The 21797-nt window shown below is 56.2% G+C and overlaps 6 protein-coding genes across 6 annotated transcripts in view; 3 read left to right on the top strand and 3 right to left on the bottom strand.

The window, feature by feature from the left end:
• PTSG_04010 (uncharacterized protein) overlaps positions 1-2651 on the bottom strand; it is a gene marked incomplete at its 3' end in the record, with an annotated part of 3082 nt that extends 431 nt beyond the window's left edge. The window contains exons 1-5 of the mRNA XM_004994849.1: positions 2256-2651; positions 2066-2135; positions 1568-1960; positions 1310-1444; positions 1-753 (exon numbers count right to left, since the gene is read on the bottom strand). The exon at positions 1-753 is cut by the window's left edge and continues 233 nt beyond it. Of these exons, the coding sequence (XP_004994906.1) occupies positions 1-753; positions 1310-1444; positions 1568-1960; positions 2066-2135; positions 2256-2533 (1629 nt within the window). The 5' untranslated portion in view covers positions 2534-2651. The remainder of the gene's footprint in view (positions 754-1309; positions 1445-1567; positions 1961-2065; positions 2136-2255) is intronic.
• A 659-nt stretch (positions 2652-3310) lies between these two features.
• Positions 3311-5628, top strand: PTSG_04009 (mbre TPR repeat protein; the record flags this gene model as incomplete). Its single annotated transcript, XM_004994848.1, has 2 exons — positions 3311-3708; positions 3876-5628. The coding sequence occupies 2 exons, from the start codon at positions 3311-3313 to the stop codon at positions 5626-5628; spliced, it is 2151 nt and encodes a 716-aa protein (XP_004994905.1).
• Positions 5629-6327: 699 nt separating this feature from the next.
• PTSG_04008 (K+ channel tetramerisation domain-containing protein) lies at positions 6328-10083 on the bottom strand. The gene is made up of 7 exons (XM_004994847.1): positions 8531-10083; positions 8187-8289; positions 7797-7922; positions 7385-7614; positions 7087-7213; positions 6727-6931; positions 6328-6551 (listed from the first exon to the last, which is right to left on the bottom strand). Exons 1-7 carry the CDS (start codon positions 9968-9970, stop codon positions 6512-6514), a joined length of 2271 nt encoding a protein of 756 aa, XP_004994904.1. The 5' UTR covers positions 9971-10083; the 3' UTR covers positions 6328-6511.
• Positions 10084-10620: 537 nt separating this feature from the next.
• PTSG_04007 (uncharacterized protein) lies at positions 10621-13277 on the top strand. Its single transcript, XM_004994846.1, has 7 exons — positions 10621-10749; positions 11006-11167; positions 11330-11398; positions 11758-11832; positions 12057-12154; positions 12490-12588; positions 12889-13277. Exons 1-7 carry the CDS (start codon positions 10647-10649, stop codon positions 13060-13062), a joined length of 780 nt encoding a protein of 259 aa, XP_004994903.1. The 5' UTR covers positions 10621-10646; the 3' UTR covers positions 13063-13277.
• A 63-nt stretch (positions 13278-13340) lies between these two features.
• On the top strand, positions 13341-18460 carry PTSG_12115 (uncharacterized protein; the record flags this gene model as incomplete). The annotated part of the gene is made up of 15 exons (XM_004994845.1): positions 13341-13762; positions 14006-14191; positions 14432-14634; positions 14850-14959; positions 15177-15370; positions 15633-15664; positions 15863-15904; positions 16138-16309; positions 16425-16703; positions 17030-17133; positions 17347-17401; positions 17596-17715; positions 17867-17928; positions 18054-18150; positions 18420-18460. The coding sequence occupies exons 1-15, from the start codon at positions 13468-13470 to the stop codon at positions 18458-18460; spliced, it is 1992 nt and encodes a 663-aa protein (XP_004994902.1). The 5' UTR covers positions 13341-13467.
• A 486-nt stretch (positions 18461-18946) lies between these two features.
• Positions 18947-21750, bottom strand: PTSG_04004 (uncharacterized protein). Its single transcript, XM_004994844.1, has one exon. It carries the CDS (start codon positions 21677-21679, stop codon positions 19118-19120), a length of 2562 nt encoding a protein of 853 aa, XP_004994901.1. The 5' UTR covers positions 21680-21750; the 3' UTR covers positions 18947-19117.
• Between the last annotated feature and the right edge of the window lie 47 nt (positions 21751-21797).

The raw sequence follows: 21797 nt of genomic DNA, 5'->3' as shown, positions 1-21797 counted from the left end.
CTCTTCGCCCCTGCCATCGATGATGCGCCGCTGCCGCTCCAGCTGCTTGTCGATCGAGTCGATGATGGCTTGCACGCGCGTCTTGCCATCTTTGCGGTACTGCCCGCGATCCTCTGCCAGGCGTTGGATTTCTTCCTCCAGACGCCTTTCAACATCCTCGAAGGTAGTATCGAGGCTGTATCTGCGGCCGACGTTGCCCTTGATCAGCGCCCACACGAGCTCGATTGGGTTGAGGTCGCTGTAGCACGGAGGGGAGAAGAGCACCTTGTGGCCTTGCGCCTCGGCCAGCTGCACCACCTCTGGTTGGACGTGGTTCTTCACCCACAACTTCAGGCGGTCTTTCAGCTCGCAGGAGAAGTCAGTCTCGCTCACGGTCAGGTTCCTGGCTCGCAGAGCTGCAATGACGTCCGCTTTCTTCATTCTCCCCGGGACTGGCGTGTCTGGTGGGAGGGTGCGGTGGTACGCTGCGTTGTCCATGATGATGAGCGACGGCTGGTGCAGGTTCGGCAGCAACGCATCCTTGAACCAGCTGATGAAGTTGTCAGAATTAAAGGCTTTATGATAGTCCCCTGTATGGAAGCTCCCACGAGAAGGCTTCCGGGGACGGCCCTGCTGTTGCTGTGGTTGCTCAGGGAGGTCTTCGTCAGCGACGGGGCACTTCTTCCGCGTGTGCCCTGGCTGCTTGCACCGGCTGCACTTGCGCGCTGATGACTGCGATGCTTGTGGCTGCTCCTCATCGCCTGCACCGTCAGTCTGAGGAATTCGCAGGGGGATTGGAGGCAGACACGCCGATGGTGGTGATGGTGATGATGGTGGCGGCGGTGGCGGTTGAAGTGACGATGATGGTTGCGGAGGAGGAGGTGGTGGTGCTTGCTGCTGCTGCTGCTGTTGCTGCTGTTGCTGTTGTTGTTGTTGTTGTTGTTGTTGTTGCTGCTGCTGCTGCTGCTGCTGCTGTTGTTGTTGTTGTTGTTGTTGTTGTTGTTGTTGTTGTTGTTGTTGTTGTTGTTGTTGTTGTTGTTGTTGTTGTTGTTGTTGTTGTTGTTGTTGTTGTTGTTGTTGTTGTTGTTGTTGTTGTTGTTGTTGTTGTTGTTGTTGTTGTTGTTGTTGTTGTTGTTGTTGTTGTTGTTGTTGTTGTTGTTGTTGTTGTTGTCGTTGTTGTTGTCGTTGTTGTTGTCGATATTGTCGCCGCTCCACGCTGCAGTGCGCTGCCAGGGTCGAAGGATCCAGCTCGTGCCTGGAACAGGACCGGCGAAGGGCGCGGTCGTTGCGGTCACTGACGGTGCACACGCGCGGATCCCGGGCCCTGAACTGCGAGGGCAAAGCAGTAGCGCCGACCCCGCTTGATCTTGCGATGACTGTGCATGTCTTGACCGTCGTTGGGGTCATACAGGGAGTCTCTGTTGCTGTTGTAGTTCCTGTCAATGTATGATTCATCGAGATACACCTACAGGCAATTGAGCCACGTGAGACACGAAAAGGGAACATTGCACATGCGAAGAAACATCGACAACACAGCAGCATGGGCACATGTGCACACACACACACACACACACACACACACACACACCTCTCTGAGGCGCTCGTCAGGTGGCAACCTCCTGTTTGCATCAAACTCCTTCAGATACTTTGCGAGCAGCTGCTTGTGCCTCGGGTTCTCTTGAACAACGTGCTTGTTGCCGCGAAGGTAGCCCGCACGACGAAGAAACCGCTGCACCGCCCGCAGAGCCGCCGCCCTGTCCAGTTCGTCGTCACCATCGCCAGCAAACGAAGGTCGTACGTCCACATGCCTGTGCTTGCGTAGGAAGTCAAGCACCTGTACGGCCGTGATGCGGTGTCCGCCTTCTCTCTGCATGCGCACGTGAGCGCGAACCTGCCTGAGCACACGTTTTGTCGTGGGCACACGTGTCGGCAGCCGTGTCGCCTTGCCACGGCGGTTCTCAACAGAAAGCGTCTTAAGGCCCTGCAGACACGAAGCACATGGAATATGAGCCAACATGAACAGATCTAAGACAAACAGCACGCTGGTGTATGAGTTGACCACAGCAGGTACATCTCCTCAACTCACATCTATGCCGTGCTCTCGCAACAGCTTGTTGAGCATTGCATACTTCCGACGCACGGTGCTGAGGCCAACCCTGTGTTGTTCCAGACCGAGGTAAAAGAGTGAAGTGAGGTCGGCCATGCGAATGAATCATGTCACAGTTGACACATGCAGACACGTCAGCTTGCACACTAACAAAAGAGTGTCAACATACCCCAACTGCTGAGCAGCATGTTCATCGACCTGGCCATTCGGCTTCGAGCGCTTGCCCTTGGACTTCCTCCGGTTCTCCAAGTGTGCCAATTTCAACTGCATGTACACATGCAAAACCAGAAGCGTTTCCCTTTCTCTGTCAGGGTTCCCTGACCCCTCATGTCCCTCAGGCACGCACATATCTCCATGATCTCCTGAGGAGTCAGGTGCTTCTTGGTTACCGGCTTGGGCATGTCTTGTCGTGCCCGCTTTGGTGAGTTGGTGGCAGCTCGCCTTCATCCTTTCATCGTCATCGCTTACCACCTCGAAATTAGAGGCACAAAAACATCATCGCCCATCGTGGATGATGGTGGTTGAAATTTCCTCTATTTTGCCGACGATTTGCACGAAAGATGCAACTTGACAGCGGTTGCTTGGGGCGTGTGCGTCACCCTTGCACCCCAAACCAGCGCAGATGCATGTGCAAGGCCGGCGTGGTGCTGCCGGGCAGCCTGCACACGACTCAAATCCAACCACAAACGAGAAAAATAAAACCCTACCATTTCGTGTGTCGGGCGCGATGATGTGTACGATTGATTGAACAACGGGCAACGAAAGTCGAGAAGGAACAACACACACACACTCACACACACACACACACACACACACACACACTGCACACACACACTGCACACACACACACACGCGCGTGCGCGCGCACTGCACACACACGTTTTCGAATCCTTGGCGGATGGAAGGACAGCCAGCAGATTTTCCTGTGTTTGGCAAAAGCAGAACCAAAACAACCTTCTTCTTTCATTCCTTTCCTTCCACAGTTCCACCCCCTCCTCCTCCTCCTGGGCCCTTGGGCCGGCAGGGCCGGTTTGGTGGTTCGCTGCACAAGGCAAGGCTGCAAGGTATCGTCTCGTCCTGTCGCTTCAACGAGTCAACGAGAACGCAAGAATAACACACCTCTCTAGACCTCTTCTGCCTTTCTGCGTCTTCTCTTCATATCTTCTCCCTTCGTCGCCGCCGCCGCGTCTGAGCATCTCAAAGCGTTTCTTTCGCCAAAGAACAATGGCCAACGATGACAGTGAGCTCCGTCTGACGGACGGCGTGTCTGTGGAGGCGATCAAGGCCTTCCTCGCAGATTTGAAGAGCGAGTTCCCAGACACGTACACTGACATGACAACGGAGGATGCTTGCAAGCAGCTCGTGGTCCCACGCACCCAGCAGGACAACTGCGCCTACGTCGATCTCTTGCGCAAGCAGTCATCGCATGAACATGTGGGCAAGGCCACTGTGTTTGTGTCGCACGCATGGCGGTACAAGATCGCAGAAGTGCTCAACGTCTTGCTTGAGTTTGCGGAGGAACAAAGAGTAAGGAAGGAAGACAGCCAGCCCGTGTTCTTCTGGTTTGACCTCTTCATGAACAACCAAAACGCCAACGTCACCGCCAACCTCCCACAAGAGTGGTGCGTTGTGTGTGTGTGTGTGTGTGTGTGTGTGTGTGTGTGTGTGTGTGTGTGAAACTGTGTGTGTGTGCCTGCGTGCTATACCTCCCCGTTTCTTGCACACCCCCACCCCCTTACACGCTGCCCCCCTCCCTTCCACCCCAATTCCCTCCCCCTCCCCACAACAGGTGGAGCACGACGTTCAAGGAGTCGATTGCCAACATTGGGCGCGTGCTGCTGGTGTTGATGCCGTGGCGCGACCCCGTGCCACTGACGCGGGCGTGGTGCCTGTGGGAGATCTTCTGCGGCATCAGCAACGAGGGCACCGAGGTCAACATCCGCCTGCCCAACAGCGAGGAGAAGGCGCTGGAAGAGGCCATCCAAGGCGAGTATGAAGCCGTGACCGATACGCTGGTGCGCGTGCAAGCACAGCGCGCAGAAGCATTCAACCCACGTGACAAGGACATGATCTTTGAGGCCATCCAGGAAGGCGTGGGCTTTGCGGCTCTCAACCAGGCCGTGAAGGACCAGCTGCGCGCGTGGTGCTTGGAGAAGGCGGTGGCTGCAGTTGAGGTCATGCAGGCACGTGGAGAGGACAAGACAGAGGCGTTTGCGCGGGTGTGCCACCAAGTGGGGCTCGTCCTGAGTGAATTTGGCGGGCACGATCGCGCCATCGCCTCCTACAATGCAGCCCTGTCGATTTTGCTGCGCACTGAAGGGGAGGAAGGAAAGAATGTGGCCGGATTGTACAACAACCTCGGCACCGCCTACGACGGCAAGGGCGACTACGACAAAGCCATCCAGTGTTACGAGAAGGCTCTCGCCATCAGGGTGGAGATGCTGGGCGAAGAGCACTCGAGTACAGCCGACACGTACAACAACCTCGGCAACGCCTACCACAGCAAGGGCGAGTACGACAGGGCGATTGAGTTTTTTGAGAAGGCCCTCGTCATCAGGATGGAGGTGCTGGGCGAGAAGCACCTGAGCACGGCCGATTCGTACCTGGGCCTCGGCAACGCCTACTACAACAAGGGCAAGTACGACAGGGCCATCCGGTTTTATGAGAACGCCCTTGCCATGAAGGTGGAGGCTCTGGGCGAGAAGCACCCAAGCACGGCGGGCGCCTACGGTAATCTTGGCAACGCCTACGCCAGCAAGGGTGAGTATGACAGGGCCATCCAGGTTTACACGAAGGGCCTCGCCGTCACGGTGGAGGCGCTGGGCGAGAAGCACCCGAGCTCAGCAGCCACATACAACAACCTCGGCAACGCACATGACAGCAAGGGCGACTACGACAGGGCAGTTGAGTGTTACGAGAAAGCCCTCGCCATCAGGGTGGAGGCGCTGGGCCAGAAGCATCCGAGCACTGCGGAGACGTACAACAACCTCGGCATCGCCTACCAGAACAAGGGCCAGTACGACAAGGCCATCCAACATTACGAGAAGGGCCTTGCCATCTTCGTTGAGACGCTGGGGAACAAGCACCCGAATACGGCTACGTCGTACTTAAACATTGGCCTGCTGCACGACAAGCGCGGCGACAAGGAGCAGGCCTGCGCCTATGTCCAAAAGGGACTGGACGGTTTGACAACCACGCTCGGGCCAGGCCACCCCAACACCCGCAAAGCGGAGCGCGAACTGGGGCGCATTCGCGGTGGTGCTGTGAACGGGCAGCATGCATCCACGCAACACGTGCCGGCCTCTCAACTTCAGCAGCGAACCGTGCTTGCACATCGCAACCTTCTGCTTCGGTTCATCTCGTCTGCTGTTGTGTACCAGTCGACTGCTCCACAACGCAGCCTGCTCATGCGATTCCTGGGCGCACTTGCACATGCCCACTTTGACGCAAGTCGCCCAGACAGTCAGGAGAAGCAGCCAGAACGTTCTCCTGTTTCCTCTTCTCGGGCAAATGAATCTGGTGGCTGCTGCAGTGTCCTCTAAGGGATGTTTACGCATGTGTGCATGTATGGACGACGATGGTGGTTGCCGACTGTGTTTGTGAGTGCGCGTTGGCCTTGTGTCTTTGCTTCTTCCTCCCACAATATTCTTCGTACTTGCCTACACGCAGTGTTTTATTGTAGCCTTGTGCTTGCTCTGTTGCGCTCCTTTTCTTGTTGCCTAGCTAGTTGTAGATCCCTCTCTGCGTTGTGCGTTTGTCGTCCATTCTTCCTGAATACAGCGTCATGCGAACGTGCAGTGCGTCACGAACACACGTGGGGGTGAGGGTACAGAGCAAACACATCAAGCCTTCTAACCTTGTCTGTGTGCCTGACAGCCGGCTGATGATGTCGCGCGTGCTCTCTCTCACTCACTCACTCACACACACACACACGCGCGCGCTCTCTCTCTGTCGCCTCTGCCGCCAACAACCACTCTCAAATCAATGTGTTCATCTGCATCCACCCCCACATCAGCTCTGCCTCTCAAGAAGCAGGAGCGTGTGCGCTGGGACTGTGTTGCAAACATCTCCACTACCACGACCACTAAGCCACTACAACGGGTCGCCTTGCTTAACCTATCGCTGCCAGCACACTCGTTGACACGGAGACGTGATTTGGTCTCGTGAACGCCGCCCCATTCAAGACACCCTCCGTCTTGATGCTAAGCAACCTACGTTGCTTCCGTGGAATGCCTTTGCTTGCCGTGTACATATTCATTTGCTTGCGCGTTGTCATGTAGCCATGACATCACATCAAGACATCAAACACTCGCAACAAATTAAAGCATTCCGCACACTCGCACCACGGAGCAAATTACATATCGCACAACACCAGCAGCATGACACGTCCAGCGCATCGTTACAATGAAAGTCACACAGCAAAAGCTATGCGGTGCTTGTCGACCCGTTCGCAGATGACATCCGCCTGTGTGTGTGTGTGTGTGTGTGTGTGTGTGTGTGTGTGTGTGTGTGTGTGTGTGTGTGTGCATGTGTGCACTTTGTGTGAGCGCCGCAAGCAGAGAAGAGATTGACGAATATCGAGTGGCCGTGTGCCATTCCACCTCAACACGCACCTCCCGCCCACGCAATTGCGAGCCCACCTTTGCGGCTGGCGACGGCGCTGATGATGATGTTGGTGTTGGTGGTGATGTTGGCGGCGGCTGCGGTGGCCTGTGTCGTGTGGTTCAGACTCTGCACGTGCACGTCCTGTCGTGCCCATCGAAACGCTGGTAGACATGCGGCGAGACATCGATCCCACGCGTGCAGGCGCTATGGGCCGCGTGATTGGCGACACTCCAAGCGCCGCTGCAAGAGCAAGAGAGTGCGTGCATGTGCATGTGTGTGTGTGTGTGTTTGTGTGCATTGCATGACAGCAAGTGCGTAAGCGCATGAATGCCCCACACATTCATGTGCGTACCGTATGCTTGCACGCTGACCCAACCGCCCTCACATCGCCACACCTTTGGACGAAGTGGCGGGATGGGTGACAAACTGGCCGCCTGTGTGCTGCTGCTGCTGTTGCTGTTGTTGTTGTTGTTGCTGCGGCCTTTGCTGGGCAGCCTCAAAGGCAACGGAGAGGTTCCACACCTATCGGACACACACCAATGTGTGGGAACGTGTCAGGTGTGTGTCAGGTGTGTCAGGTGTGTACGTGTGTGTCACAATTCAAACAGGCACACACACACACACACACACACACACACACACACACACACACACACACACACACACACACACACACACACCAAGTCACCCCACCTGAATGCAGCCGTTGTCGTGTCCCGTGAAGAGGAGGCGTTTGGTGCGCGAGCCAGCGCGCGCCGCCATGCCGCCCTCATGCACGTGGAAGGTGCTGATGCCCGAATCGTCCGCAGACTCAATGTCACAGAGCGAGTCGCCAGTGGAGGCAGCGGTGAGCATGAGGCACGTCGTGTGCTCGCACGGCTGCTGCACAAAGACTTGCTGCTCATCCACGTTTCCAAACGGACCTGATGGCGGCGAGTGCAAGTGTGTGTGATTGTGCGTGATCGTGTGAGAGAGAGAGAGAGTGTGTGTGTGTGTGTGTGAGGGTGGAAAGACAGAGATTCGACGGCCATAGACGAGGGCATGGCACGTACCACACACACACACACACACACACACACACACACACACACACACACATACGTGCCTATTTCAGAGTGTGCGTGGGATGGGAGGCAGAAGGAGGCCATGGCCTGTGTTCCCGGCTGGGTGGAGATGCGACCACGGAAGCGAGCAATTCGCCACGAACGCACGTGGTTGTTGTGCGAGCACACTGTCGGTGGTGATGGTGATAATGACCGTTGTGGCAAGGGTCGCACGAAGGGACAACGCACAACAAAACACAGCAAGTGAGCGTGTTTAAATGTCGCACGTTATGCGACCATGAGACACCAGCGTATCAAGGTGCTGTCACGCATCGAAGCAAGCCACTGCACCCATTCGTTGCTCATCTTCCTCCCCCCAACACACACACACATACACACGCACATACACACACGCACGCACACACACACACACAGCAGCAGCAGCAGCCCACCTGAGACAAGGCTGTGCTCGTTAAGCTTGACGGCTTTGATTGCGCTCTGGTGCACGCGATATGTTTGATACAGCAGCGGCGCCTGTCCAATATTCTCCGGGTGCTGTTATCGCCACACGTGTGAGGGTGGAAGGAAGGTGTGTGAGAGACAATGAGTGATCACATACATCCATAGGCAAGCTGCATCGAAACACAAGCATACACACACACACAGACACACATACATGTTCACACACTCAGGCACACATGTTCACACACACACACACATACACACACACACACACACACACACACACACACACACACAAAGACACACACACACACACACACACACAAAGACAGACCTGCAGCACGAGTCGAACGCAGCCGGTGTCTGTTCCGTATGCAATCTCCACACAGCGCTCGTTGCCGGAGTTGCTCACAAACATGCTCAGGGCAGTGATGGTGGACATCTCACTGTCCTTGTAGAGCAAGTTGATGAGGAGGTCGTTGTCCTTGAGCCTCAGCGGAAACTTTTGCAGGTCCACGAGATAGATGTGGCCGTGCCTGGAGCCGAGCAGCAGGATGGACCCTGCAGCGGCGAAGGAGGTCACCTGGTCCACGTCCTGTACCTGCCAGAGCAGCGTGCGGGAGTTGCGCACGCCCACTTTGCCGCGCCTGGAGATGGCGACGAGGTTGTTGTTGATGAACAGCACGTCATCCACCGGCACCGTCAAGTCCAGCGTGGCCTCGATGGCGGTGTACACGTCCTCTTCCTCCGACAGCACGGGGTCCGCCGCTGTTGGGCTGGCGGCATCGCGGGCGTTCATCGATCCTTGGTGGCTGAGCCGCCACAGCAGGATGCGCGTGCCCGTGGCGATGGCCACCATGTTCTCGCCGTACCCGCCGCTCTTCACGTTGAGGGCGATCCGGTCAATGCCGCCGTCAATGACCGGGCTGCGCCCGAGAAGTGTCCAGCTGCGCGACTCGCTAAACTTCCAGCAGCACACGGTGGTGCGATATGCAGCTGCAACGAGCGTGTGCGATGAGGCCATGTGCAGGACAGGACCATCGTCGTCGCACTCGGGTGGAATGCGCGAGTCAAACAGCACACCGCCACAGGACACGCCCGGGCTGACGAGCTCCAGGTGCTGCGAGAGCGCGGACACGCCGTAAAAGTCCGCTTCGTGCTTCAGCTCTCGCGCGTCCACCTCACCCGAGCGCACGTACCCGGACCGCAGGAAGTTGAGGATGACGTCAAACAGGCGCGGGTCGCGGTCAATAAACAGGGCGCCCGTCTCGTCCGTGACAGAGGGCAGGCGCCCGCTCAGCAGGCCGGAGAAGAACGACTCCTCCCCTGGCGGCAACAAGGTCGAACGCGTCGTAACGAAGATGACACCCCCCACATTCAGCCGCACAATTTCATTGTTGTAGCTGCAGGTCGATGGTACAACGTACGTCGTTGTTGTTTGCACATGCGGTGGAGACGTGCTACCCACCGTCTGTGGCACTGTTGGTGTTGCCATCGTTGTTGCTGCTGTGGCCGTAGCGGTGGTGGTGGTGGTGATGGTATCAGTCGAAGAAAGACCGTTTGCTGTCATCTCTGTTGCAGCGACTTCAGTCTCGTCACCGTCATCATCATCATCACCATCATCATCACTATCAAGGCCGTCATCTTCTACATGATCGTTGACAGCATTAGCGCCGAGGGGCGTGGCGCTGTCGCTTTCAGCATCATCGTCGTCGCTGTGCGTCGTTGCTGTTCGAAACCGCTGCTGCGCTTCCATGATGCTGTCGTGTGACATGAGGGGGAGGGGGGAAAGTGGAAGGAAGGACAGCAGCCAAAGTCGTCGTTGTCGCCGCAAATATGAAGCGCTGTCACATTTCGTGCTGTTGAGGCCGGTTCCCACAAACCACCGCTCCTCACGTCATCTGCACCACCACATCTGCACCAATCAACTGACCATCATGTCTTTGTCGAAGCGAGGCCATCTGTACATGCAGAGCCCGGAGTGGCTCGAGCCGCTCATGTCGTGCATCGCAGAGGCGTCCCAGCCATGCGACGACAAGTGCGTTCTTTGTGTGTGTGTGTGTGTGTGTGTGTGTGTGTGTGTGTGTGTGTGTGTGTGTGTGTGTGTGTGTGTGTGTGTGTGTGTGTGTGTGTGTGTGTGTGCGTGTTGAAGATGGAGAGGATGTCCTGCCCACAGTACGCTTGGTTCTGGCGTTTCCACGTCTGTCTGTGTCTGTCTGTGTGTGTGTGTGTCTGTGTGTGTGTCTGTGTGTGTGTCTGTGTCTCTGTGTCTGTCTGTCTCTTGAAGGTGAGTGTGTGTGTGTGCATGTGTATATTGTGCACGGACAACAATAACAGACAGTCCACGTCTATCGCCAACCCCAACTCAGCTCAGCTCATCATCATCAACAACACCATCGTCATCATCATCATCAACCATATGTGTGCAGTGGTGCGAGTCGTCCCAGTCGATGAAGCTGGACATGGCCACCGTTGAGGAGTGCTACCAGGAGTGCATTGCCGAGGGCGCAAAGGCTCCCGTCTTCATCTACACCAACCCGCACAACCCGTCCGGTGAGCCGCCTGTCTGTGAACGTGCGCCGTGCGTTTTCGTGTGTGTGTGTGTGTGTGTGTGTGTGTGTGTGTGTGTGTGTGTGTGTGTGTGTGTGTGTGTGTGTGTGTGTGTGGGTGTGTGGGTGTGTGGGTGTGTATGGGTGCGTGCGTGCGTGTACGTTTGTGGTACTTGCGGGCCCTTTTTTTCCGGTTTGTTCTTCGCCCTTTTGTGTTCAGACACGCTCACGCTCACGTATACCCCCGCCTCACCGCCCAGGCACCATCTTCTGTGCAAAGCAGACAGAGGCGCTGGTGTCGTGGTGCCTTGCCAAGCAGGTCCACCTCATCTCCGATGAGATCTACGCCATGTCCATCTTCACCACCGCAAAGGTGGAGTTCACCTCCGTCTTTGACATTGCACACGGCGCAAAACGCCAAGGTACCCGCGCTCCACCTGCGTGGTTGCATGTTTGCGTGCTTGCAGGCGTGCTTGCATGCACGGAATGGTTTCCGGTTGCACTGACCTGCTCCCACCGTTGTGTTGCCCCGTGATCCGGAATTCACTGCACGCCGCGCCCATCTCAACCAATCCCTTTGACAGGCGCTGAGGATCTGATCCACATCATGTGGGGCGGAAGCAAAGACCTTGGCCTCAACGGTTTTAGAATCGGTATGTGTGAGTGCGTGAATGTGCGTGGTTGTGTGTGTATGTGCGTGTGCGTGCGTGTGTGTGCGTGCGTGTGTGTGTGTGTGTATGTGCGTGTGTGTGTGTGTGTGTGCGTGAATGCGCGTGGTTGTGTGTGTGTGTGTGTGTGCGTGTGTGTGCGTGAATGTGTGTGTGTGTGTGTGTGAGTGCGTGAATGTGCGTGGTTGTGTGCGTGGTTGTGTACGTGTGTGTACGTAGTTGTAGCATATGATCCGGCTGTCTGCATGCTTCGTGGGGCTGCTTGCTTGTGTGTGGCGTGATAACATGTGAACCCCATGCCTGTCCACTGAATCGTCCATGGTCTATGTGATTGTCTGCGTCAGGTGTGCTTCTCACTCGCAACCAGGAGCTGAAGAAGTGCCTGCGCGGCCTTGCTTACGGCTTTTCCACCCCTGCAGGTAATCGTCATGTGACGTGTTGCACTGTAGTGTCACACCATCATGTCGCACGTTGGCTTCCCCTCGATGCATGCGCGCTCGAGTGGTTTCTATCTGCGCCCGTGCTCATGTCTATGTTGACTCGTGTACATCTGCATTCGTTTCACTTCCGGACACTTTTACGCACACACACACACACATTCTCTCTCACACACTCACTCACTCCCCCCGCTTGCCCTGTGCAGAGATGCAAGAGATGACGGCTGCTGTCATTGAGGATGAGCACTTCTTCACCAGGTTTCTGGAAGCCAACGCACAGCGCCTCACAGATACCTACTCCAAGGTACCAATGCTCGTGTTGATGCGTCGATTTGGCTGTGCTGCACCAGCAACTGCTCGTGGCTTTCGTCCTGTTTGAGTTGTCATTGTTGTTGTTGTTGTTCTTGTTCTTGTTCTTGTTGTTGTTGTTGTTCTTGTTGTTGTTGTTGTTGTTGTTGTTGTTGTTGTTGTTGTTGTTGTTGTTGTTAGTGTTGTTGTTGCTGTTCTTGTTGTTGTTGTTGCTGTTCTTGTTGTTGTTTGTTGTTCTTGTTCTTGTTCTTGTTCCTCTGCTTCCTCGTCACCTCGTCACACACCATCTTAACGAACAAATGCATGCGTGATGGTCTGTAACCACTGCAGGTGGTTGCCAAGCTGCGCGACCACGGCGTGAAGGACATTGCTGTTGCGGACGGCGCCATGTTTGTCTACTTCAAGATGCCTGGCGAAGAGCTCTCGCTGGTGAGTTGGCGATGCGGGTGGGGAATGGAGAAGGGAAGGTGTCTTGACTGTGGATGCGGCAGCAAAGGCGACGCTTGACGAGCGAGTGATCTTCCATCTCTGTTTCACACACTCAAGCACAACGTAGTGCGCTTGTGTGTGTGTGTGTGTGTGTGTGTGTGTGTGTGTGTGCGTGTGCGTGTGTGTGTGCACCCTCCCCCCCCCCTTGCTCTCTCGCTCTCCCCAATTCTTCATTACTCACGCGTACACTCCCCGCTCAACTCCCCGTCCTCCACTCATGCCCCCACCCCCACCTAACAGGAGGAAGAGCGTTTTCTGTGGCAGCGGCTTGTGCGCGAGAACCGGGTGATGGTGCTGCCTGGTCTGGTGTTTGAGGACGCACGTCGCGGGTGGTTCCGTATCTGCGTGTCGGCCAATCCCCTTGAAGATACGCTGGAGGCTGTGGACCGTATCTTCAAGCATCCGCACCACTGATGAGAGCACGCGCGCCTGGCCGCCCCGCTTTGGATGACGTGCCTTGTTGTTCCCCAAATCGTGACACGTGCGTTTGTGTGCGTGTGTGTGTCTGTGACTGTGTGTGTGTGTGTGTCTTTGTGTGTGTGGCTGTGTGTGTGTGTGTGTGTGTGTGTGTTGGTACTTGATCAACCTGATGGCACATGTCAGCAACATAAACCAACCCAAGAACCAAACCCAAGAACTGCAATGGGGAACTTCGACGGTGTCAAATGACGCCTTTTACTTGTGAGACATGACGCTGTGTTTGGCCAATGGCGAATATCATTGCAGGCTTTCCGCATGTGACATCATCGGAATCCAAACAAATCTCGTGTTTTGCCTTTGTGCATCGGGCCGTGAACCGTTCCCACGTAAGCGAGGACCATGGCATCAAAGCACCGTGTGTGTGGCCCGTGGCTGGCGCTCGTGGTGTGCGCGCAGCTGTTGGCGGTGGCGCAGATGGGGTGTGCTGTGCAGGATGGCGGGGCGTGCGACGCTGCCTCGCTCGTGGCTTCCTTTGGAGCAGTGCCAAGCCATGTCGTGCACAACTGCAACAATGTTGCGCTCGGCGCCACCTGCATTGCCTCGTGCGACGTCTCTGGCTCGTACACCGGCACGCCCCAGACGCTCGTGTGCGGCTCCAACTCCACGTTCCAAGGGTCCCTTCCAACATGTTTTGGTGCGTTTGTTTTGTGTTTGTGCATGTGTTTGTGTTTGTGTGTGTTGTGTTTGTGTTATGTACTGTATGTGCATGTGTTATGTTGGTTTGTGTTGTGTATGTGTTTGTGTTTGTGTTTGTGTTTGTGTTTGCTTGGGTTGTGTATGCGTGCGTATGGCTGCGTAGATCGTCTCTCCCCCACACAACTCACGTGACATTGCACCGTCACCGCCATCACCACCACCTTGTCACTTTCTTGCACAGCACCGTGCAACCCTGCGGAGGATGAGAGCGCTATTGTGAGCCATGGTTGCCGCTCGCTTGTGCCTGTTGGTGACGCGTGCACCTGGGGGTGTGCACGTGGCTACGCTGGCGCAGATGTCACCCGCACCTGCACAGCCCTAAACGCCAACACAACCGCGTTTGATGCACCACCTCCCTCGTGCACACGTGAGTGATTGAGTCATTGACGTGCAGCTCCCACCTGCCCCGCCCCGTCGTTCTCTTTCAGTTTGGCTGTGAGAAGCCAGTGCACCTTACACAGACACATTGTCTGCCCCTTCTTTCCATCGAACATTGTCCAATCCATGTGTCAACTTCCTCGTCACCACCACCATTACCGTCTCACCCTCTGTCACGTCATGCCGTTGTTTTGGTTGTTGCTGTTGTTGTTACTGCTGGGTTGGATAGCTGTGCCTTGCAGCTTGCCTGCGGAAGCCGACCCGCAGGCCATGGATTTGAGCGACTGCTTTGGTGCTGTGCACACCAACAGCTGCGTCATTCCGTGTGCCGTGGGCTACGCTGGCGCCACCGCTGCCCTCACCTGCGACAACGGCCAGTTCATCGGCACCCTTCCCATGTGCACTCGTACGTACACAGATAGTGCTGTTGGCGTGTGTGTGTATATGTGCGTATGTGTACGTGTATGTGTGTGTGTGTGTACAAGTGCAAGTGTACGCGTGTGTGTCTATTTGTGTACACATGTGCATGTGTGTGCATGTGCAAGTGCACGCGTGGTTCTACTTTCCATACACTCACCCACCCAGTCACACACACACACACACGCACACACACACACACACACACTTACTCACACCCCGCCCTTCAGCTAAACAGCCCCAAGCTGGTGACCGAGGGCGGCACACTTCGCGTGGAGGTCTTTGATGACAAGCGCATGGACCTTGCTTACATGACCCAAAACCTCCAACCAAACGCTTGGTGGGTCCACAGCCATGTCACAATGCCACACCACCACCACACACATGCGTGCAATCACGAGAAGACCTGCACGTGCATGTTGCACATGGAGGGGTGCTGAATCCGGTGTTGCCCAACGCGTGAACACCCCCCACTTCCACAATCCTCACCACCTCCCCCACAACTCTCGCCACCACCCTCTCCCTTCACCCCCTTCTCCCCAACCACATGCGCGCAGGTCTGGGCGGATCCTGAGCGACGTTGAGATTGAGGCGTCCATCACCTCCACGCTGTCCACCATCATGGAGGATGGCAGCGCGCGTGTGCGCACAGAGGCGAAGGTGGCGCAGATTGTGGCCGCCAATGTGCTCGACAGCCAGGGCGTTGTGCGCGCAGCTGTCCAAGATGCCATTGACGCAAACGCACCACAGGGTAATGTGAACACGGCACACAGGAGCGTCCACACATATGCATCTGCGTGATAGTTGCGCACGACTTTTGCGTGCATACGTGATATTTGTTTGTGCATGAGCTGGCGTGAATGCCAATGCAGGAATCGTATGAGCTTGGCTTGTCTCCTCGTTGATGTGGTGTTTTCGGTGTGCACACTAGCGCACAGTCAGCTCAACAGTCACCATACGCGCACTCATCATTGTGTCATTTATTTCCTTATGACTTCTGCTTGTGACAATAGGTTCGACTCTGACAGAGTATCTGGGTGAAGAGGTATGTGTCTGTTGTGTTTCTTGTCGTCTGCTCGCAGTGCGCATGTGTTTGACTGGCTGCGCTCGTCCACACCCGTGCAGTCCATCACCATGCGATCACACTCCTCGCTCGCCACGTTCCCCTTGCTTAACCACATGACGCACACACACACGCACACACACACATTCTCTCCCTCTCCCTTCATCATCAACGCTGCAGTTTGATCGTGTGGATGGCCGCATCGACAGCCTTCAAACTTATGTGAGTCCACACACGTGCACAATATGTACACTATGGTTGCTTGCTTCCTCACTACGCATGCTCTGGCAGCAAATGGCATGCTCTCTCTTCTTCAATCCTGTCACTTCATAACATCGCTGAAGCATGCAACGCTCACACCTCCATGGTTGCTTCTCTTCCCCTCCCCCCCCCCACACACACACACACACTCACGCACACACACACACACACACTCATACATATATGCGCGTCAGGTGGACGGGCAAGACGACGGCGTGCTGTCGACGCTGCGGGATGAGCTTGAGAGCACGGTGTCGGCGGCGAGCGATGCGCTCTCTGCTGAACTGGACGGTGTCACCAGCGCCATTGACCGCATGGCACCAGCCATCGCCGCAGCAGAGCGCTGTCTCAAGTTTTGCCCTGCAGGTCGGGGACACTGGAGCTGATACGCATTGCATGTTGCATTGACATGCACGTGTGCTCGTGACATTCATTCATTGTGCCATTGCCTGCAAGCACCGACTCCAGTCACACAAGCAAGTGTTACAGTCACTCACTCCACTCAACCCACTCCCTTTTTTCCCCTTCACTCACTCCACTCACTCCACTCACTCATCCCTGCACTCACTCATCAACCAGTGCCAGCAGTGCCCTGCGTTCACCTACAGCGCAACCCCAAACATGGAGCGTGAATGCCAGGACTGCACACCCACGCATTGCAATGCCGGCTCGTACATGGTGCCCTGCGACCGCACCGTCGGCGACAGCTCGTGCGTCACCTGCCCGAGCGGCAAGTACCAGGACGCATCGCAGCACAGAGGTGCGCTGACAGCCTGCCGTGATTTGCTTGTGGTTTGTCTCACTGTGTTGTGTTGCCGTCACTCTTTTGCTTGGAGGCGACCCCTTGCCATACTGTTTGCGCTGTTTGATGCTGTTGGCGCTGTTGATGCTGCTGGTGCTGCTGGTGCTGGTGCTGCTGATGCTGCTGTACGTGCTACGTTGATGTTGCTGTATGATACTGCAACCATTCGCTGTTGACCGCACTTGTCATCCGAGGTCAGCAAGCGAGCAGATTGCATGTGACAGCACTCATGCCTACACCTGTTGTGTGCTCCTTGCGTGCTGTGTCATCATGGCTGTGAACAGAGTCGTCGTGTAAGACATGTGGCTGTCCAAGTGGGTCGCTCCCCATGTTCGCGACCTGCCCCGGCACCTCCAACTTTGATTGCCTTCCTGACGGAATCAAAGTGGTGAGTAGAAGTGGGAACGGTTGGGTCCTCTTGTCGAAGCAGCCCTCGAAGTTGCCATGTGCTTGTACTTGTCCGTGTGGATGTACATCTACCCATTTCACATTCCACATGCCTCCCCCTCTAAACACACACACACACACATGCACACATGCTCACGCGCACGCACACACATGTCCATCATTTCGCCCTGCCATTCTTAACCGTTGATGCCAGGTTGGGTATGGGTCTTGTTCCGCTGGCCAATGGCAGATGGGTGGTGCTGAATCAGGTGCGTCACAACAGCACAACGGTCGTTGCATCTTGCATCTTGACTGCCTTTGATGGTTCAATTCAGATTCAGGGCACTCATCCACCGAGTCACGCCTCTGTCACGAGAAGTGTCATCTCTCCTCATCCGTTCTCACAACGTGCACGACCGTCTGTTGTGTACTCGTTCCTTCTGTGTCTTGTCCAACACCGCAGGCTGCCGCAGCGGCGGTTCGCATCAGTCCACAAAGCTGACTGGCGGTGATTATGGAAGCGACTATGACGTGACTGCCACATCCACCGTCAAGTTTGCGGAAGGGAAATATCGCTTTTTCTGTAGGTGACCTTCTGGCGATGTCGTGGAAGCGGGGAAAAGATGCGATGACACGCGCCGGCTCATACGTATGACATTGTGTTTTCGTGCTCACCAAGCATTGCGAACAAACCTTGGTGTGCTGCGCCCGTCATATCACACACCTTCACACAGGTCAAGCAGACGATTGCTGCAAGATTCGTCTTCGTGGTCCGAGGACATTCTCCCCCATCGATGTACGTGCATGCACGCATGCGTGTGTGATGTGTGTATGTCTGTATGTCTGTGTGCAATGGAGAGTGTGACTCTTTGCCTTTCCTGGTGTCCACATCTAACACCCATCACAACGTGCGTTGTGCAGAACGGATGTGGAGGCTGTACATCGTGCAGTGGACACACGCACGACCACGACCTCCTCGCGGGCGTGTACACCGTGGAATACTACATGCACGAGTTCGGTGAGTAGGTCGGCGCTATGGCCATAATATCGAAAAGAACACAACAACCTCAGGAATTCATGTTTCGCACGTGTTACATACGGCTGAGAACTGTTTTCCATGCTGACTCCATGTTGATTCTCAACATCTCCAACACGCACGCACGCTGTCACATCCGGTCGAACGATTCCACTGCCAGTTCTATCCCTTTGCGCATTCTCACAACTGCCCCCCCCCTTGCGACTCTATCGACGATTGGGTCCATATGAATGCATGTTACTTCCCTCCAGGTGGTGGTGCGTACTACGACTTCCACATCCAGCGGCTGTGAGAGGCTCTCACCAGTGTGCAGTGTGCAGTGTGAATGGTAATGAACGGCACTGCCCACGATGGTTTGGTGGCTTCTGCCCTTGGAAGTTTGCTCTCTGTCTCTCTCTCTGTCTCTCTCTGTCTCTCTCTGTCTCGCTGTCTCTCTGTCTCTCTGTGTCGATTCGGTCATTTGCAGTGATGATTTCAGCTCAGTTGGCTTGTGACCTTGCAACTTCTCTTGTCCGCGCAAAGTGTTCCTTCCCCCTCCTCCTTTCCACCCGACCGCGCCGTGCATCACATTCTGATTCGCTGCACAGTACAACTTCCTTCTTTTTATCTCTTGCTTGCGTGCTGTTGAATCGCAGCTTCACTTGCATCTTCATCGCGCGTGATGTGACATGACAGTGACATACCGCTTTGTTGACACAGCCCGTTCGTTTGTATGTACTGCCGTTAAAGCACATTGGCATGTCGCAGACGCAGGCAAGCAAAGAATGGAAACAGAACGTGCGTCACGGGAATGAGGGGATGTAGAATTGCACAGACAGAGAGAGAGAGAGAGACAGAGTCAGAGAGAGAGACAGAGAGAGAGACAGAGAGTCGGTGAGTCAGTGAGTCAGTGAGACAGAGAGACGCACGCACGCAGACTCGATCACTCACTCACTCACCCACACATCCATCACCACCTCCTGCTGTGCACCTCACATCTCTCCTTCCCCTGCATGAGGACGTGCGCCATCTCTGCTGGTGTGCGGCCAGTCATCACGACGTCTGGCCACCGCCACGCCTTGTCTTCCGTCGTGCACTCCCGCAGCACCAGTGATCCAACATGCGGGAGGTCGTCCACGCTGTCAAAGGTGCACCGCGACAGGATGAGCCGCTGCACGTGCTCGATGCACCCCTCGAACGCCTCGATGCTGCAGCGCTGCAACCGGCAGTGTGCAACGTCATGCACGCCCGTCACTGCAAGCTGCTTGCGCGCACGAGTCATGGTGTTGCTTCCAGCGCCACTTCCATCCACTGTTGCGTCGCGTGGTAATGTCAGTGCTGCTGCATCGATGAGCAGCGACTCGATGCGTGACACCGAGACGGATCCTGAGCACGAGGAGAGGATGAGATGATCACAGCGAGAGAGCTCACCGGCAAGGTCGCACTCACTCACACGCAGCAACTTGCGCCCAGACAACAGATGCAGATCTTGCACTGGCCGGTGTGGGTGACGGCCAGGCAAGACCAAGCTCGGCGCACTGCTCATCCAAGCGCCGCGGTAGCCATCAATCCCGTCCAGGTCCACCTCCAAAGCATCAACGCACGTCGGCACGGGCCCGTCAACACACACGCTCATCAGCTGCACGTGGACATTGTCAGGGATGTCCTGCAGATCAGCCATGTGCGCAACTGTCGTGCCACGAAGCACGAGGCTGTCGACGCGCCGGCCTAGGTCTGCGAGCTGCTCCCGTGTCAACGGCGTCTTCAGGTTGAGGTCCACCTGTTGTGCGTGCTCAAACTCAGGGATGACTGGCATTGTGTGTGCGAGATCCTCAATGACGAGCGTGTTAATGCGGGGCGGGCACGTGACCTGCTTCACACCGGAGGTGGACACCAGCTCAATGTGGGTGGCGTTGGGGAGGTGCAGCACATCTGGCGTCGTTTCGGGGTGGCCCAGCTTGACGTGGGCAGCCTGCAGCGTGCCACATCTGAGCGCAACGCGCGAGAGATCAAGCTGCTGTGCTGTTGCGAGCGCCTGCTGCTCATTGACATACCGCCCTCCACTCAGACACAAGGTCTTGACGCCTGCCAGTGACGCAAGGTCCAGAGGCTGAAGACAGTTGTACGACGACAAGGTGATGGCGGGGATGCTTGCAAGCAAGCTGATGTCATCGACCGATGCTGCATTGCTAAGGACAAGCCGCTCCACGACACGAAGCTTGCCGTGGATGCTGCGTTGCGTCTTGTGGGTCTTCCACCTGACGTGGGCCACATTCGCAAACGAGACTTGGTCAACGGCAGCCTTGAGCGTGGAGACAACCAGCTTGTTCACATCCCGTGCGGCCAGCAAAGACAGGCCAGCGATCACGGTGAGGTCCACACAGCTGCCCTGCGCACCAGCCAGGGCCGTGTCGCGCAACTCACTCCACTGATCCGCCTCCTGTTGATTGTGCAGTGTCGCCGCCAGCGAGAACACTGCCGGCCTTCGTGGCCGCCGCTGGTGCTGCTGATCCTGCTGCTGCTCTTGCTGGTGTGGTTCCAGTGGAACTGCGTTCATATCGCGAGTGTCCTCCATCCCCTCCGCTGCTTGCCCCTCCTCCACTGCCACCTCGTCCATCTGCTCATCGTGCGTTGCAGCAGCCCATGCGTCCAGGGCGGACAGCTCCGTGAAATGCACGCGTCCGCACCGAGCAAACGTCGACCAGAAGCCTCCTGCCGTGCGCTGAGTTGCCACCAGCTTGGCCTGCAGGAAGGCGCATCGACTGTCCCACGTGACGCCAAGCCAGGCGTACGCGAGGAAGCGGTTCTCCAGCCACACCTCGCGGGCAGGGGTGGTGGCGGCGGCGGTGGTGTCCTTGGTATCGGATGTTGGTGTGGCTGAGGTGCCGGCTGACGTGTCCTCCTCCTCGTCCTCGTCCTCCTCTTCCTCCACGCGGACAAGGGCTGGCTGGGACGTGTCCATCCAGTCTACGATGAGCATGCGCTGGCGTGCGGCCCGTGAGATGTACCCGCTGTACGCATCCACCGTCAGCAGCACGTCTGACAGGCACCACTTGGGCATCGCCCACGGCAGGTCGAGGTACAGCTCGCGGCAGGTCATCATCAGGTTGCAAAACGCCCGGACGCCGTCACGCCGCGCACTCCGCATCTCAGCCATGCTGAGGCAGGAAGCAAGGATCTTCTCCTCCTCTGACCTCTGAGTCACGAGGAGCTGTTCCGCAATGAGCGCCCACACGCTCGCATTTGCCGTGAGCTGGGGTGGTACTGCAGCGCACTCGCACTCACACTCATGGCGGGTGCTCATGGCCATGGCGTCGTGTGTTGGAGAGCTGGCGTTCTTGTGTTGCGTGTGTTTGTTGTGTGTTGTGCTTGTTGTGTGTGTGTGTTTTGCACAGGGGAATTGTGCGCTTGTTGTGGCTTGGGCTGCTGTTGCGCTTGGCTGCTTGGTAGGCGTCCGCTTCCTTCTTTGGTTTTCATCATTGGCAAAGGTTTGCGTGTTCTCTTGTTCCGTGCTTTGCCCCGACACTGCCATCGTTGCGCAAAGTCATCCGAACTGCATCGAATGGGAAGTCCTCCCATAATTTGCTCTCGCCGCAACCGCGCATCGAATCCAATACATGACAAAAAATAATAATAAAAAATAAACCACA

The sequence above is a fragment of the Salpingoeca rosetta genome (genome assembly GCF_000188695.1).
Source record: "Salpingoeca rosetta unplaced genomic scaffold supercont1.9, whole genome shotgun sequence".
In the NCBI taxonomy this organism is placed as follows: domain Eukaryota; class Choanoflagellata; order Craspedida; family Salpingoecidae; genus Salpingoeca; species Salpingoeca rosetta.
Note: the sequence above shows the minus strand (reverse complement) of the source record. Positions and strands in the feature narration are given on the sequence as shown.

Coding starts and splice junctions, on each gene's coding strand:
- PTSG_04008 (XM_004994847.1), bottom strand. CDS start 9,970: ATGTCACACGACAGCATCATGGAAGCGCAGCAGCGGTTTCGAACAGCA. Junction 8,290..8,530: donor GCGTTCGACTCGTGCTGCAG/GTCTGTCTTTGT, acceptor TGGCGATAACAG/CACCCGGAGAATATTGGACA. Junction 6,552..6,726: donor CGCCGTCGCCAGCCGCAAAG/GTGGGCTCGCAA, acceptor ACACACACACAG/GCGGATGTCATCTGCGAACG.
- PTSG_04007 (XM_004994846.1), top strand. CDS start 10,647: ATGAAGCTGGACATGGCCACCGTTGAGGAGTGCTACCAGGAGTGCATT. Junction 11,399..11,757: donor CCTCAACGGTTTTAGAATCG/GTATGTGTGAGT, acceptor TGTCTGCGTCAG/GTGTGCTTCTCACTCGCAAC. Junction 12,155..12,489: donor TCACAGATACCTACTCCAAG/GTACCAATGCTC, acceptor TAACCACTGCAG/GTGGTTGCCAAGCTGCGCGA.
- PTSG_04004 (XM_004994844.1), bottom strand. CDS start 21,679: ATGGCAGTGTCGGGGCAAAGCACGGAACAAGAGAACACGCAAACCTTT.